Genomic DNA, 16,795 nt, shown 5'->3' on the forward strand with positions numbered 1-16,795 from the left:
TGTTCGTTCTCAGTCTTTACTTCTATCTTCTATATAAGTCTTAAAAAATGAAATCTAAGTTGGTCAAGTACATACATTCATTTCTTTTAAGTAGTCCCCCTTTTCCTCCTCACCAAAATAATTTCTGCTTGTCTAATGAATTTCATTTTTTAGAATTAAAATATTAGGCCACTGAATCTCAGCTAACCTTTCTCCAAACTCTAAAACTTGCTTCTCTAAAAACCCATGGTACATGTTGGATTATGACTACCCTTCAGTAGGATCATGACTACCCTTCAGTAGGATAGTAGATCTAGATAAGCTAGAAGAGTCCTTAAAGGTTATCTAGTCCAACTCCCTTAATTTACAGTTAAGGAAGCTGAGGCCAAAAGGCTATGTAACCTTCTCAAGGACATAAAGATACTAAGGAGCAGAACCATGATTCAAATTCAGGCCTAAAGCTCCACTCGTTCAGCATTCTTTCCAATATACCATGGTGCCTCCCAACCTCTCCTTTATTATAAAACTAGGATATAGTGGTCACTTGATTTGTTCCTTAAGTTTCTACTTAAACCAGGTCTTACTAGTTGGTCAGAATTAGTTAAGTATAGTAGTACTTCTTTTTATATCTTTTCAAAGTTGAAATCCTTAAGTCAAATATCTGCTCTGCTTTTAGGGGGAAGGACTTACAAAACAGCAACAGAGAGAAAAGAAATCCAGTCAATGCTCATGTGAAGTTCCCCATCACTACAGTATTAAGATTCCATGCCTGACTTGTGACCTATTTCCCAAACCCATCTAATTTCCTCCTCCTAGTCAGGTGGTCTGTCATATAATGCCACAACACTACTGCTCTCTTTTCCTACTTACCTTAATACAAATAATCTCAAATCTGTTTCTTTCTCAGATACCTGGATTTTCTCATATAACTCTTCACATACTATTTCTCTTCACCCCACAGCATATTTATTTTGTTTTTTGTATAAAGCATACTCCAATAGAGCCATATTCTAGTCATGATTCTTATCCTACAAAGTCATAAGTGATGCCTACGAAATAAAATCTGCCTCCCTACATTAGATCTCCAATATACCCTGGGCATTTTATGAGACATTTGAGGCACTTCTTGGACATTATTTTCCATGAATGAATCAATGAAAAAGCAGTTATTAAGCACTTATTGGGTGCCAAACACTGTATTAAGTATTAGAAATAAAAAGGAAAAGCAAAAAATAGTCTTATTTGTCATTCAAGAGCTTACAGGGAGAGACAATGCATCTGGGGAACAGTGGCCAGGGAAGGGACTTTAGTTCATAAAGAGACAAACTGATGAGTGGAGTCATGGGAGGGGGTGAAGGGGAGTTCAGGGCAGAGGGCTCAGGAGTACGTGTGTGGCAAGATGGCGGCCACTGAGGAAATGCAGGGGAGTAGAATGAATGTCTCCAATCCAGGCCTACATACAGTGATCAAATGAGGCAACCATCAACCAGCAAGGCAAGGCTATCAGGTCTAAAAGTGTTGGACCAGGCATGGAAGCTGGACAGGCTGGGGATGAAACAGCCAAGAAGCAAGTAAATGACAAGTCACCTGCTATTCATCTTCCATCACTTGTTAGTCTTTATGGGAAGCCAGGGCTGTCACAGATCTCTATGGGTAGTTTTCTAACTTTCTTTTCCATTTAAATTCCTTAAGTAGATTTGTACTTAAGAAATACATTTTAATTGGTTCTTCTTAGAAACACTTCATCCCTGGCCAAAAGTCTATTATTTCTATTTCAGAAATCCAAATTCCATTTCAAACATTACCTTCACTGGCTGTTCACTTCCAAAGTCAGTTTCTCTTCTAAATCCTTAACCTTAATCAGGAGTAATGATAAAGAAATACTACCTGTACCTCTAAGGTCTTCACAATATTTTTTGGGCATGTACTCCCTAAACCTCACAGCCTTCTAGGTTCTCTGGAGGCATTCTTTGTCTCCATGTTAAGCACGAGAGTTGGGAACTGGTCATGAGGTTTCACTATTGTTAGGAGACTAACATCCTGAATACAAACAGTCGATGCTGAAGATGCTATAAGAAATGTATTCCCAACCAGTTATTAAACTGCCTACACCCTTTGACCCAGCCACACCACTATTAGGTCTGTTTCCCAAGAGGATTAGAGAAAATGGGAAAAAACCTGTATTTTCTAAAATATTTATAGCAGCTCTCTCTTGGTGGCAAAGAACTGGAAATTGAGGGGATGCCTGTCAATTGGGGAATGGCTAAACAAATCGTGGTATATGTTCACAATGGAATATAACTCTGCTATAAGAAATGATGAGCTCAATGATTTTAGAAAAGGATGGTGAGACCTCCACAAAATAATGAAGAGTAAAATGAGCAGAACCCAAGAGAAATTATATACAGTAATAGCAGTATTGTTTTAAAAACCACTTTGAGCAATCACGTCATTCTATTATAAATACCCAAATTAACCTCAAAGATCTTATGAAGGAAGATGCTGTTTGAATCCAGAAAGGAATATTGTTGTGGTGTAGGAAATGATGAGCTGGTTCATTTAGAAAAACATGAAAAGACTTAGACTTATGAAGGAAGATGCTATCCACTTTTAGAGAAACTGATGAAAGAAGAAAATAAGTATAGTACAGTCTTACATATATGTGTACGAGTGTACATGTGTCTATGTTTATAACTAAATATATGTGTGTGCGTGCATACATACATACACACATATACATGCATACATACGTACACGTGTGTGTGTGTGTGTGTGTGTGTGTGTGTGTGTGTCTATATCCATGCTTAACTGTAGCCTTCTTGAGGGGGGAAAGGGGAATAGGAAAAAGTACACAGCAGAGAACAAAAGAAAACCAACAAGAAAGCAAAGAAAAACTAGGCAGCTTTGAAAACAATGTGTAATATTTATTACATAGATTTTCTGGAGATGAAAATTTATTGATTTTTATTGAATCCTCTCTGCTGTGTACATGGCAAATTTTTTTTTCTTTTATCATTTTGCATTTAAGTGTACAATAAAAAAAATTTACCAAAAATGTAATTTCAAAAGCAAAAACAAAAAAAATTTAAAAATAAAACAAAAACCCAGCAATCTCAAAGATTATACAGCAACATTTCTGCCAATTATGTCCATAATTGAGAATTTAAAAATTTTATTTCACATAAATCTGACATTTTTAACTTCTATGCCTCAATGGAAAAATCTTGTCACATAAAATTTGAGAAATATCCAAACTTTAATAAAATATCCAACTTTAATAAACTGAAATTCAACATGACTAAAGAAACAGAGCTGCGGATAGCAGTATCACTGACTTGCAAAATAGTTATTCTCATCTGAAATAGTTAAAGTGACCAACTGTAGACAAAATCAGCTATAGACAGAAAATTCCAAAACTACTGATTCTAAACACTTATTAAAAATACTTATTAAGGAATTAAATCTTAAAACCAACAGGAAAAAGTTTATCTGCTAAGAGAGGCATTAAAAATGAAAACAGTTGGGTATTCAAAGTATAAATTAAAAGTAGGAAATAAAGACTTGGCAAATAAGGAGGGCTCGATAGAGTAAAGTTAAAAATATAATGGCATAATCTGGTTCCATAGTTTAAATTGGTACTATGCTACAATTTAAAAAGCATATTTTAGTAATAATAATAGCCAACATTTATATAGTACTTACTATGTGTCAGCAACTGTGCTAAACAATTTACAATTACTATCCCATTTAATTCTCACAATTCTGGGAGGTACGTGTTGCTACTGTTGCCATTTTTCAGACAAGGAAATGGAAGCAAACCAAGGGTAAGTAACTCATAAGGGGCCACACAAATAGCAAGGTGCCTAAGGCTGAATTTGAACTTGGGTTTTCCTGACTCTAGGCCCAGTGCTCCATCCACTGAGCCACCTAACTGCCCCCTTTAGTGCTTTGAAAAACACCAAACATTAACAGGAAAGTAAGGTAAAATCAACTCTTCTGAAGATATATTATGTTTAAAATGAAAATACTTTATGGTGCTTCAGAAATTCAGGTAGAAGACATCACTTGTGAATGACTTTTTTTTTTTCCATGTAATTCTTGTGAGGAATGTACTGCCAGTTTGTGGGGATGGGGGAGCTTCATATAGAATATGACCCTTCAGACCCTATGACCCTATTTCTTTGTATTACAATGGGATCCTTTTCATTCCTTCTCCCTATTAATTTATCTGAAAACAAAGTATGTGAAATATTTAAATGTCTTGGGTGAATTTCCATAATTAATATGTAAAATTCTTCTAGCATACTTTAAGAAATACTGAAGCCAACAGTAAGCTTCTCAAAAATATCTTCATACCTTCTCGCTGAGATCTATGTGAAGCCATGGTAAGTCCATCGTGAAGTATAGGGGCTTGTTCCATCAAACTCGTTTCATTATTTCGAATATAATCACCACAGGAAGTATCGTTCTAGATGAAAGAGAGGGTTCATATTAATTCACATTACACAACCTTTAATAAGGATAATGAATTCCTCTGTAACAATTTCAAAGTTTAATACTTTTGTTAATATTTGTAATGATTTTATAAGCAACTTTAAGGATAATTGAGATTGGTCAAGAGAAGGCATGAAGAATAAGAAAGCCAAAAAGAAGTCAACATTTTTTTCAGTTATCAGTAGGTCTATAGCTGAGCTTTGAAAGAAATAAGGTATTCTAAGAGGTGGAGGTGAAGAGGGGATGAATTCCAGGCATGGAGAACTGCCACCAGTACAAAATTACCAAGACCAGAGGTAAAGAGTTGTGTATGCAATAACAAGTTAGAGATGTTCTAGGATCCACTAAATTATAATAGAAGTACTGCAATCCCAAGAGGACTGGTCAGTAGGTTTCATTCTTTTTAGGAGACTAATGCATCCCGAATAGAGTCAGTGCTGAAGATGCTAGAAGAAATGTATTCTCAAAAGCAAAAATTAAAAATTAAAAATATAAAAAACAAAACCCCAACAATATCACAGGAGATTACATAGCAACATTTCTGCTAATTATGTCCATAACTGAAAATTTCAAAATTATATTTCACACAAGTTTGACATTTTTAACTTCTATGCAAAAATGGAAAAATCTTTCTTGTCACATAATAAACTGGGTCATGATAAAAGATCCAAATTAGGGGGCAGCTAGGTGGCGAAGTGGGTAGAGCTCTGGCCTCAGAGTGAGAAGGATATGAGTTCAAATCCGGCCTCAGACACTTGACACTTACTAGCTGTGTGACCCTGGGCAAGTTACTTAAACCCTACTACCTCACCAAAAAAAAAAAAAAAAAGAAAAAAAAAAGAAAAAAAAAAAGAAAGAAAGAAAAAAAAAAGATCCAAATTAAATAAACTGAAATTCAAATTCAATGTGACTAAAAAAAATATAGCTGGTAGTTCTCCACACCTGGAGTGCAACCCTCTCCTCACCTCTACCTCTTAGAATCCCTTTCCTTCAAAGCTCAGCTCAAATACCACCTTCTACATGACATCTTTTCCTGATACCCCACCCCACCTTTCCAGTGACTAGTTCCTTCCCTTTCTAATGCGTAAAATCTCCCTAATAAAATGTAAGGTCTTTGAAGTCAAGAACTGTTTCATTTTTGTCTTTGCATCTCCTACATCTGGCACATGGTGCTGTACAGCATACTGAACAGGAAGGAATCTCTGGGGACAAAAAGGTTTAATTCTTTAAATCAGTTGTTAAACTTTTTTTTATGTCATGGACCTTTGACATTATATATGCCATCGAACCTATGAGTCCCTTCCCAGTATAATGTTTTTAAAGTCACAAAATAAAATATATTGGATTACAAAGGAAACCAATTATACTAAAATTATCATAATTTTTTGCAAATATTCTTTGTAATTTTCTAAATCCCTCTTTTTACAATTTGTCATATCTCAAATGTAATATGGTTCTAATAAGATGTTGTAGTGCAACCTGGGAATGGAGTACGGTAAAGGACTTAAATGTTGGAAGGAACCTTAATAGATCACTCAGTTCAACACCTTCATTTTGTAGATGAAGAAGCTCTTGAAATTTAAAAAAACAAACAAACAAAAAAAACCCAACATGACTTGCCTATAGTCAAACACAAAGTCTGGGTTCCAAATCTCATACCTATTCCATTATACGAGAAATTTTAAATCTATTTAATTTCCCTCCCAGTAGACAGAAAATAAACTCCTTAAGTGCAGAAACTACTCTTTCCGTCTTTCTATACTCAGTAGCACAATACTTTAAATTTTATAAGCACTTCATAAATTATTGTTGAATTGGTTACTAAATTAGATTCAAATAACCAAACTTGGGGATTCCTCCATAGTCACTCAACCAATTATTAAGCAGATTACGTATGCACATTCCAATTGTGTAATTCATATTCCCCAACAAAAGTGATGGTTCATAAAACGCAAATGACTAAAATTATCACTAAGTATTCATTCTAAGTTTAGAGTGATTTAAATTTTTGTGTGCATTTGAATAAAACTACATGCTAGTTAAAACAAAAGATGTTGTTCCTCTCTTTTTTTGAAACTTCCTCACTACCTGGGAGGTCCTGAGGATCTGAATACTTTTTTGTTTGTTTTTAAAAGATGTTCTTAGAAACATACCTAAATCCATCTCTGTGATCAACATAAAGCAGTACAAGTATTACCTAGTTGTTATTTTTTATAAAAATTTTCACCTTTTGATTTAAAAATTGTACATTCACCAAATGTACAATACAGCTTTGTTGAATGATTCTTCACTCTTGAAGTTTATCACTTCAAGAAAATTCTAGCCATACAAAATTCATCCTGAATAAATTATCCTAATTGCTTAAGTAGCAATAGGCTCTAGATCTTGATATAGTGGGAAAAAATGAGATTTGAAGTGAGAGGACCTGGGATTGACTATGATCCCTGCTACTTGTATAGTCTTGTAACTTATGTGGCCTTGGACTTATGTGGCTCTGTAACTTATGTGGCCTTGGATGAGTCATGATTTTATCTCTCTGTCTGTTTTCTAATCTATAAAAGAAGTGGGTTGAATTAATTTTCTGAATGTTCCCTTCCCAACTTTGAAATCATAATTCTATGAGATAAAATTTTATTATTATTTTTTTTTAGGCAATTGGGGTTAAGTGACTTGCCCAGGGTCACACAGCTAGTAAGTGTCAAGTGTTTGGTCTGAGGCCGCATTTGAACTCAGGTCCTCCTGACTTCAGGGCTGGTGTTCTATCCATGGCGCCACCGAGCTGCCCTGAGATAAAACTTTAAAACTACCAGGTTGCAGAGTATACCCTGCCTAACATTGAAATTTGGCTCCAACAAAATAAGATGTTGGATCGAGTACTAGGAAAAAAATTAGTTCCATAGGAACAATGTTATAAAGATGAGTAAAACTGAAGAGGACTGATTATAATTTATTAGGATGCTATTTTAAAATGATGATGATAGAGCAATAGGGCAAGCCTAACATAATATATGGCCTCACATAACTACTCAGACTTACTATTCCCTTACGGATTTAAATCTTATAATATTAGGAAGTAAAATTTGAAAACTACCAGTTTACAGTATATAGGCATACAACAATCTAAAGTTCCTGTGAGAATACAGGAGGGAATTTTAAAAGAAAAATGTAATTAAATTTTTTTCAGGCCTCTGACCTGATCTGGGTGTTTTAAATGATCTAAAGTGAAGAGAGTTATAATCCAAGTGGGAGTTGACCACGGTAAAATAAGAAATCTGGTTGTGTAAAAGAGGCATGAATCTATTAGAAATGCAACCATCAACACATGAGAAAATTACAGACTGGTCACTTTAATCATAATACCAAGCAAAATGCTATTAGGAAATAGTTTGAAAACAAGGTACCTACTAGTGATCAATGCAGGTGCACTAGACCAACACAAAAAAAATATCAAAGTTGAAAGCGTATCAGTAATTCTAACTGAAGCAGGAATGAGGGAATACAATGAAATAATTTTAAAAGACATCTAGCATATCAAGCACCAAGAGGCAAAATTCTACTTTTGTCTATAGTTTTGAAACATATGTATGAAGTTTTTTTAGAAGCAATATCCTAATTAGGCCACACTAAGGTGAATAAAGGAATTAGTTAATGCCAAGAAAGCACCTGCCTCTTCATTCTTGCTTCTTTCATTTCTTCTCTCTTCCCAAATTTCCTAAATCACTGCCTTCTTTTTTTCTAGCCTTGACCTCGGATTTATTTATTTGGTGTAGGAATTTCCTAGTGAGGAAACTCCTTAACCCAAGCAAATCATCTACAGTTCTTGATCTTATAATTTAGGCTATCAAGAGGATCACTTCTTAACTTGCCATGCTCATGTTAAGCACAGACAAGTGGAAAATCATGAAGATAACTGCAGCTTATGTACTGACATCTGTTGTAGAGGATAAAAATGGAAAAAAAAATATGAAGAATTTGACCAGATCTTCTAAAGCAAGTCAACAAAATATGACTTAACAGCTGATGAATTAAAAATGAAAGTGAGCAAAGTGAAATATGTGATAGAAAATAAAGCTCAGAATTAAGAAATAAAAGAAACCAAAAGCTACTGAAGCTTTATAACCATACAGTACAAATGATTTCTTCAAAAAGAGTTAGATTATATTTTAATGGTTAAAGATGGCATACCGATTTTGGGATCATTTCAGAATCATTAAAAGTAGTTACTTAGAGCCAGTAAAAATTAAATCACTACAACAAAAGGATAAAAATTAATTAAACCTACTAAACTAAGTTACTGATTCTGAAAAACAGGGAATAATAAAACTGAAGTTATTGATTCTAATTTTCATTAGTTCTCACAAAAGTTTAGCTGATATACAACAATCTGAACACCACAGGAGTCATCAAAAGCACCCAGAAAACTGCCTTAGCCTGCAGAAACACTTAATTTTCTTGTTAAAGGACATGGAATCCAAGGACCACACTAATTTTATAAATATTACTAAAATGGTCAAGATTACCAGCAATGCCATTTCACAAAAATCAGACAAGCCTTTCCTAAGGACCTACTATGTGCCAGACACTGTACCAAGCACAGAAGATAAAAAGACAGAAAAGGAAACAATCCTTGCCTTCAAGGAGCTTACATTTTATGGAGAAGAGAACATGTACATTTAAAATATAAACAAAATAAATCCACAGTAATTCTTGTGAGGAATGTACTGCCAGTTTGTGGGGATGGGGGAGCTTCATATAGAATATGACCCTTCAGAAGAGTTTTTAAGGAAATCAAGGATTGTAAAAGGTGAGACTAAGGAAAGAGCCCCTTCCTAGCAGTGGGGCAGCCAGTACAAAGTCTTATTTACTTAAACTGCTGAGTACCTGAAAGGCAGTAATATATAATAAGGCTAGAAAGGTAGATTGGAACCAGGTTGTTCAGTGTTTTAAATGCCAAATAAAAGAGTCTGTATTTCATCCTAGAGGCAGTAAGGAACCATGAGTTTATTAAGCAGTGGATAGTCAGATCCAGTCAGACTTGTGCTTTAGAAATATCCCTTTGACCCCTGGAAGATAGTTTAGAGAGGGGAGAGATGAGTCAAGAAGAATAATTAGGAGGCTTCTGTAATAGTCCAAATAAGAGATGAGAAAGGTCTGAATGACAATGGTGACTAGGTTAGTAGAAAGAAAAGGACAGATGCCAGAGATGCTGTGGCAGTGCAATCTACGAGACTTGGACTCACAGAATAAGAGGGAAAAGTCAAAAGTACCCTGAGTGACTAGAAGGATGGTGATTATCTCAGTAAAACCAGGGGAGTTCAGAAGAGAGGTTTAGGGGGAAAGAAAAGTTGTTTTAGACAGGCTGAGTTTGAAATGCCTGAGACAACCAGTTGTCTGACAGGCAGGTGCTGATGTAGGAAGAGCTCAGGAGAGGGACTACAGCTAGCTATGTAGAATCTTGAAGTCACCTGTGAAGAGATGACAAATTGAATTTATGGCAGTTGATGAAATCACCAGTAGAAAATATTGAGAAAGGGCCCCAGGGATACACTCATTTGGGGAAGGAGTGAGTGAGTGATGATCTAGTGAAGCGAGGGTCAGGCAAGTTTGAAAACCATGAGTTCAGTGCAACAAAAACTCAAAATGGGGGCAGCCAGGTGGCCCAGTGGATAGAGCACCTGCCTTGAAGTCAGGAGGACCTGAGTTCAAATCCGGCCTCAGACCAAACACTTGACTCGTACTAGCTGTGTGACCTTGGCAAGTCACTTAACCTCGACTGTCTCACTAAAAAAAAAAAAAAGAAATGGAGAGTTTCCAGGAAGAAAGAACACCTAATAGTACTGAATATCATAGAGAAGTAACAAATGGATGATAATTGAGAAAAGGCCCTCAGGTGTGGCAGTTGAAAAATTATTTGTAACTCTGGAGAAAGACTTTTCAGTTACTGAGTGATAGAGTGATAAGGTCAGAAACCAGACTGCAAAAAGCTGAGAGAAAAAGGGAGACAAGAGCAGAAAGCAATAGCCAAAACAAGTTTACAAAAAGCTTGGCATGAAATCAACTAAGCCAGGATATACCAAAAGCATTTAAATATTAAATTAAAAGAAACAGCAGTGAAAAAAGAAAAGGCTCATCAGCATTTTTATAGGTATTATCAGCAAACACATTGGAATCTTAATTTAGCATTAAGATACTCCATGAAGTAAACATGGCCCTCAAGAAAATGAGAGGGTAGCTGCATCCTACCAGAGACAGTGCAAATATGTTTTAGAGATAACAATTTAAGACTATGGTTTTCTGGCCTGGCTAACTGGAAAAGGAAGATGAACTGGTCCGGGGCTCCTGATGGAGGAAGGGCCTCATGATCACATCTGTCTCTGTGGCACATATTCTTTTCAGCTTTTAGATGAAGGACACTGGAGATCCTGACAACACTGAAAGGTCAGAAGAGTGAGAAACCAGGAAATTTGGAAGCAAAGTCTAAAGACTGGCTAGCAGCCCAATTATGAAGAGCAAAGGACCTGTCCTGCCCAGACCAGTACTTAGCAGAGATGCAGACTCACCCACTCATCAGCCAGGCTTCATTTGGAAGCAAACTTGGGGTGAACAGCATGTAGAAATTGTGTTAAGTCTGAGCTCTTTCTAGTGGGCCAAGATGTTTCTGGAGACATGTTGCAGGCTAAAATATTTGGAGGAAAAAAATTTTAAGATACTCAGGGATTAATTTTCAAGATCTCAAAGAGGAAAAAAAATCCAAAATAGGAAAAAATATTGCCCACAGAATAACAAAAACGAAAAAACTGAATCAAAACATCTGATTATGAGCATTTAAATCCCACTTTCTCATATTTGTGAAATAAACTCTATTAGAATGGCCTATGTTTATATACAGTCAGCATGGCATGATGCCTAGACAGCCTAGTTTCAGAATCTGAATGATTTCAGAATTTTGAGAAATTCAGATTTCAGAATCTGAATGACCTGGGTTCAAGCCCAGCCTCTGACATATACTGGCTATGTGCCAACTCAAAAAAATAATTACCAAATATTAAAAGTCAAGTCAATAAACAATTATTACACTCTTACTATGTGCCAGGCACTATGCTAAGTGCTGGAAGTAGTCCTGGCTCCTGAGGTTCTAACAATTTAATGGAGGAGTCAGCATGCTTAAAATGTTGTTGTTTAGTTGTTTTAGTCGAGTCTGACCTCTTCCTGATCCCATCTGGGGTTTTCTTGGCAGGAGTTCTGGAGTGGATTGCCATTTCCTTCTATTGCTCATTTTACAGGTGAGGAAACTGAGGCAAACAGGATTAAGTGACTTGGCGAGGGTCACACAGCTAGTAAGTGGCTACAGCCAGATTTGAATTCAGGTCTTCCTGACTCCAGGTTCAGCTCTCTATTCACTGTGCCACTAGGCTTAAAATAACTATGTACAAATAAACTACATACAGAATAACTGAAAATAATCAACAGAGGGAAGGCATTAGAATTAAAGGGAACTGGACAAGACTTCCTACAGAAGGTGGGATTTTAGTTGGGACTTGAACAAAGTCAGGAGGTAGAGATGAGGAGAGAAAGCATTCCAAGCACGGATAGCAACTAATGAAGATGCCCAGTGAGGAGATGAAGTGTCTTTTGCCAGAGACAGCAAAGAGGCTACTGTCACTGGATTGTGGGGGTGGTGGGGTGCTATAAGAAGCCTGCAAAGGGAGATGGGAAGGACAAGTAATGAAAGGTTTTGACCAGAAGGTTTTATATTTAATTCTGGAGGTGACAGGGGCAACTGGAGTTTATTGATTTGGGGGAGGGGGAGGGAGAAGATTTTAGAAAAATCATTCTGATGGCTGAAAGGAGGATGGACTGGAATGGGGAGAGTCTTGTGGCAGGGAGACCAACTAGCAGACTACTGCAGTAGCCCAGGTATGGAGTGATGAGGACCTGCATCAGGGTGGTGGCAGCATGAAAGGAGGCATATGTGCTAAATGCTACAAGGGTGAAAACTGACAGGCCTTGGCAACAGAGTGCAGATGAGGGATGAGAGAGACTGAGGAGCTGAGAATCACAGCTAGGTTGTGAGCCTGAGTAACTGGGAGGTTGGTGCTACCCTCAACAGTAACAGAGGAGTTAAAATGAAGGAACAAAGCAGGGTGGATGGAGAGATAAGGGGTTCCATTTTGGGCAGAGTGAGTTGAAGATGACTACAGGACTTCTAATTCAAGATGTCAGGTAGCTGGAGATAGGAGATTGGAGGTCAGAAGAAAGGTTGGGATTGGATAAGTAAGATTTGAGAATCATTAGCGTAAAGATGGTAATTAAATCCATGGAAGCTGATGAGATCATCAATTGAAAAAGTGTAGAGAAAAAAGAGGGCCCAGGACAAAATTTTGTAGAATACTCATAGTTAGTGGGCATGATATGGATCAAAATCCAGTAAGGGAAACTCAGAAGGAGCAGTCAGATAGGTAGGAGGAGAACTAGGAGAGGGTTCAAAAACCTAGGGAGAAAAGAGTATCAAGGAAAAGAAGGTAATTGACAGTTTCAAAAGAAGAGAGGCCAAGAAGGATGAGAACTGAGAAAAGACCATTAGAATTGGCAATTGAGAGATTGTTACTAACTTTGGAGAGGGCAATTTCCTGTGAATGATAAAGTTGGAAGTCAGAGTGTAAAAAGTTAAGAAGAGAATGAAAAGGGAAGAAACTTATTGTGGACAGCCTTCTCAAATTCAGTCAAAAACAGGAGGAGAATACAGGATGATAGCTAGCGGGGTTGGATGTACCAAGTAAGGGTTTTCTAAGGATGAAGAAGACAGATTTGCTTATAAGCAGGAGGGGAAAAGCCAGTAGACACAGAGTGACTGATGGGGAAGATAAGTGAGAGAGGAGGGATAACTGAGGAAGCAATCTGCTGCAGCAGATGGGATGGAACAGGATCACTTGTACAAATAGAAGGGTTTGCCTTATTGAGGCAAAAGACCACCTCATTATTCAATATTTATTGAATTAAGGTGGGGTGAGCAGGGGCTGGGAGTTAACCTCTGAGTCAGGAAGACTTGCATTCAATTTTATCTCTGGTTTATACCATCCAAAAAATTCTCAGCAAGTCACTTAACTTCTCAGTACCTAAGCAACTCTGGCTGTAAGCTGCAGAGCAGTGTCATGAAAATCCAGAGAAGGACTATTAAGGAGAAGAGGCTGACTGTTATTTTCAAAGGCTGCAGAGAATCGAGAAAGATGAGGACTGAGAGAAGACCAGGAGATTTGGCAATTAAGAGATTGTTGGTAACTTTGAAGTGAGGGAAATCAAGGGGATTAGAACACCAAGTGGTAGTGGGAACTGAATGAACCACACTGACTCAATTCTGGAGCTAGCTCAGTTCCCTTTCTATTCAATTATGAGCTGTGTCTAATTTCTATTTTGTGAGAAAACTTTATTTAATTGTGGGTATTGTGAGAGAACTTTGTTGCGTAGTTTGCACCTATCCCTGCATGGCTGGGGAGCTAGACTACCTCTTCCTATTGCTTAGAGACATTGAACTAAGGTCCTAGGTTATGGTGACCAGAAACCTGATCAGATCTGAAGACTGATGAAAGGAGTTTTCTCACAATTATACATCTCAGGGGCAGCTAGGTGACACAGTAGATAGAGCACTGGCCCTGGAGTCAGGAGGACCTGAGTTCAAATCTGGCCTCAGACACATGATACTCACTAGCTGTGTGACCCTGGACAAGTCACTTAACCCTGGTTACACTGAGGGGGAGTTGGGCACCTCTTTTCTGATTTCAGGGAATTGTACATGTTCACTTACCCCTCCCAATTTGGAAAGTCTCTAATCTTTCCTCCAGTTAGAAATCAGATTTATCCTGGTTAATTGTTTCCTGGTTGTTTTCTTTTAATTAGTTGGTCTTATTTGAATAATTGTTTCTAATGTCTAAAAATCTGTCTCCCTCTGTATTCAGGATCCAGTGCCAAAGCTGAGGAAGGTTAATGGTCCCTACTTGTTGGGCAATTGGCATGCACTGCTTAATAAAATCCATATGCTCAGAAGATCAAACCTTTTTTTCCTCAGTCACTTCATCTTTCACTGCCCACAGGAAGAGTTGAATGATGAGGTCAGAAGCTAAACTATAGAGAGTTAAGAGAGGAAAGGAAGTGGTGGCACTGTTACAGATAGTCTTCTCAAGGAGTTTAGTCAAAAGAGGGAAGAAAAATATAGGTTGACAGGTGAGATGGATGGATGAAGTAAGGGTTTTTTGAGGATGGGGGAGGCATAGACATGTTTGTAGGAAGGAAAGAAGCAGCCAGTAGACAGGGAAATATTGAAGGTAAGTGAGAGAGAGTAGGGATGACAAAGGTGGAAATCTACTGGAGAAGACAGGATAAAATGGAACACTTGGCATATAGAGGGGTTTGCCACAGCAATGAGAAGGATCATTGCCTTCTGCAACTAAATGCTGTGAGGCAAGGAGCTGGAGGGCAGAAGAGGGAGCTCAAAAGAGAATAGCCTCAATTTTTTAAGTGAAATATGAGGCAAGGTTTTCAGCTGAGAGGGTTGGGAAAGGGGTAGATATGAGGGGTTAAAAAAATTTTGGAAAAAGTGCTGTGGAGAGTGGAACAGTGAACAGATTAAGGGAAGTGAAATGAATCCCACAAGGAGGGCCCAATTTAGGTTATGTAACACAAATCTTAGTGAATCGGATAGCACAGTTTTCTGATTTTTTCCAGCTATCTTCAGTAACACATACCTAGGAAACAAAGCAGCAGAAGGTGGGATCTAAGGCTAAGGTTTGGCAGGAAAAGATAGGCAATGGGATAAGAAGGCAATGGACAAGAAGAGAACAGTGTAGAGCTGAACTGGTTCACCGAAGGGTCAAGATGGTGAAAACTGAGTGAAGCCGGTATAGGGGGTGATGGCCTGGAAAAGAACTGACAGGGAGAGGGACTAGAAGATGAAATGAGAAGGAAGAACAGTGTTCTGGGATATAAGCATAAAGGAGACATAGAAGGACAACAGATTATGATCAGATAAAGGAATTTCAGATTCATGAATATGTCAACCCAATGTTTTAAGATTAATGTGATAGCAGTACATTGAGTGTATTCAGATGCTAAGAACAAATAGAAAAGAAGAACAATTCCTAGACTACTGAGGCAACAAAGTGCTATAGTGGATAGAATGCCAGACTTGTAGCCAGAAAGACCTGAATTCCAATCTTGCTTTAGTCATTTACTAGCTGTGTGACCCTGGTAAAGTCACTTAACATTGCTGTGCCTCAGTTTCCTTACCTTTTCCTTACCTTTAAGGGAACGGGACCCTAAATCTATAACCCAATGATCACTGGGGTAATATGGAACTTAATTGAGGCATTTACAGTAGGAATGAAAAGGAAGGAATTGATTTGAAAGACAATGCAAAGAAAGAATCAATAAGACTTATTGACTGAACGTAAGGAAGCCAGAGAGAAACAAAAATTTAAGAGTACATTGAGGTTAGATCTAGGTAATGAAGAATATATATTAAAACGCTTTGTCAACAAAGTGCTTTTTCTAACTGTCTGCCATGAAGTCAGTGTGTTCAAGGGTTCTCTTTCCCAATATGTTGTCTGCTTGCCATCACCTATATTTCAAAATGCAAAAAATCTAAATATTCAATTGCAAATTACTTTCACAAAAGATAAAACAACTTTAACTCCTCATGAGCAGTAAGATGATACAGTGATTATATGAATAAATTGCATGTGGGATCATGGAATACTATACTCTAAATTTTTAAACTACTTTAGCTCATGTGGACACAGTCCTGGAGAGCATCTCCTTACTATAAAAGACTCAGTGAAAACAAATTAGTGTTGTTCAAACTTCATTTTTAGTAATAAAAGTTCAATTTAAATTTAACACTACACAATCTTCAATGCTTTTCCTGGTTCTTTCAATTAGAATTTAAATTCAAAGAATTTTTTTTTTTTGTCAGTGAGGCAATTGAGATTAAGTGATTTGCCCAGAGTCACATGGCAAGAAGTATTATATGTTTGAGGCCGCATTTGAACTCAGGTCCTCCTGACTCCAGGGCCAGTGCTCTATCCACCATGGCACCTAGCTGCCCCTAAAGAATTCTTTAAGTTAAAAAAAAAAAACATACATAAGGCAATTCTCCTTTCTTGAACTAAAGGTAAAGATTTTACTAAAATTAAAAATTATTTCACAGTCCAAGCTTTTTCAGACTTTTAAGAACTTTAAAGGAAAATGTCTAAAAATAAGCATTCTATTTTTAAATGCTTGTAACCTTAAAGTTTTCTTTTGGGATAATTCCATTTATATGTATAAGGAC

At 37.2% G+C, this 16,795-nt stretch overlaps 1 protein-coding gene across 1 annotated transcript in view; it reads right to left on the minus strand.

The window, feature by feature from the left end:
* Positions 1–16,795, minus strand: part of ZCCHC2 (zinc finger CCHC-type containing 2) — an 84,792-nt gene that overhangs the window by 54,676 nt on the left and 13,321 nt on the right. Inside the window, exon 2 of the mRNA XM_027868911.1 lies at positions 4,336–4,447. Coding sequence (XP_027724712.1) covers positions 4,336–4,447 — 112 coding nt within the window. The remainder of the gene's footprint in view (positions 1–4,335; positions 4,448–16,795) is intronic.

This window comes from Vombatus ursinus, unplaced genomic scaffold, assembly GCF_900497805.2.
Source record: "Vombatus ursinus unplaced genomic scaffold, bare-nosed wombat genome assembly UNPS02014791.1, whole genome shotgun sequence".
Lineage (NCBI taxonomy): Eukaryota > Metazoa > Chordata > Mammalia > Diprotodontia > Vombatidae > Vombatus > Vombatus ursinus.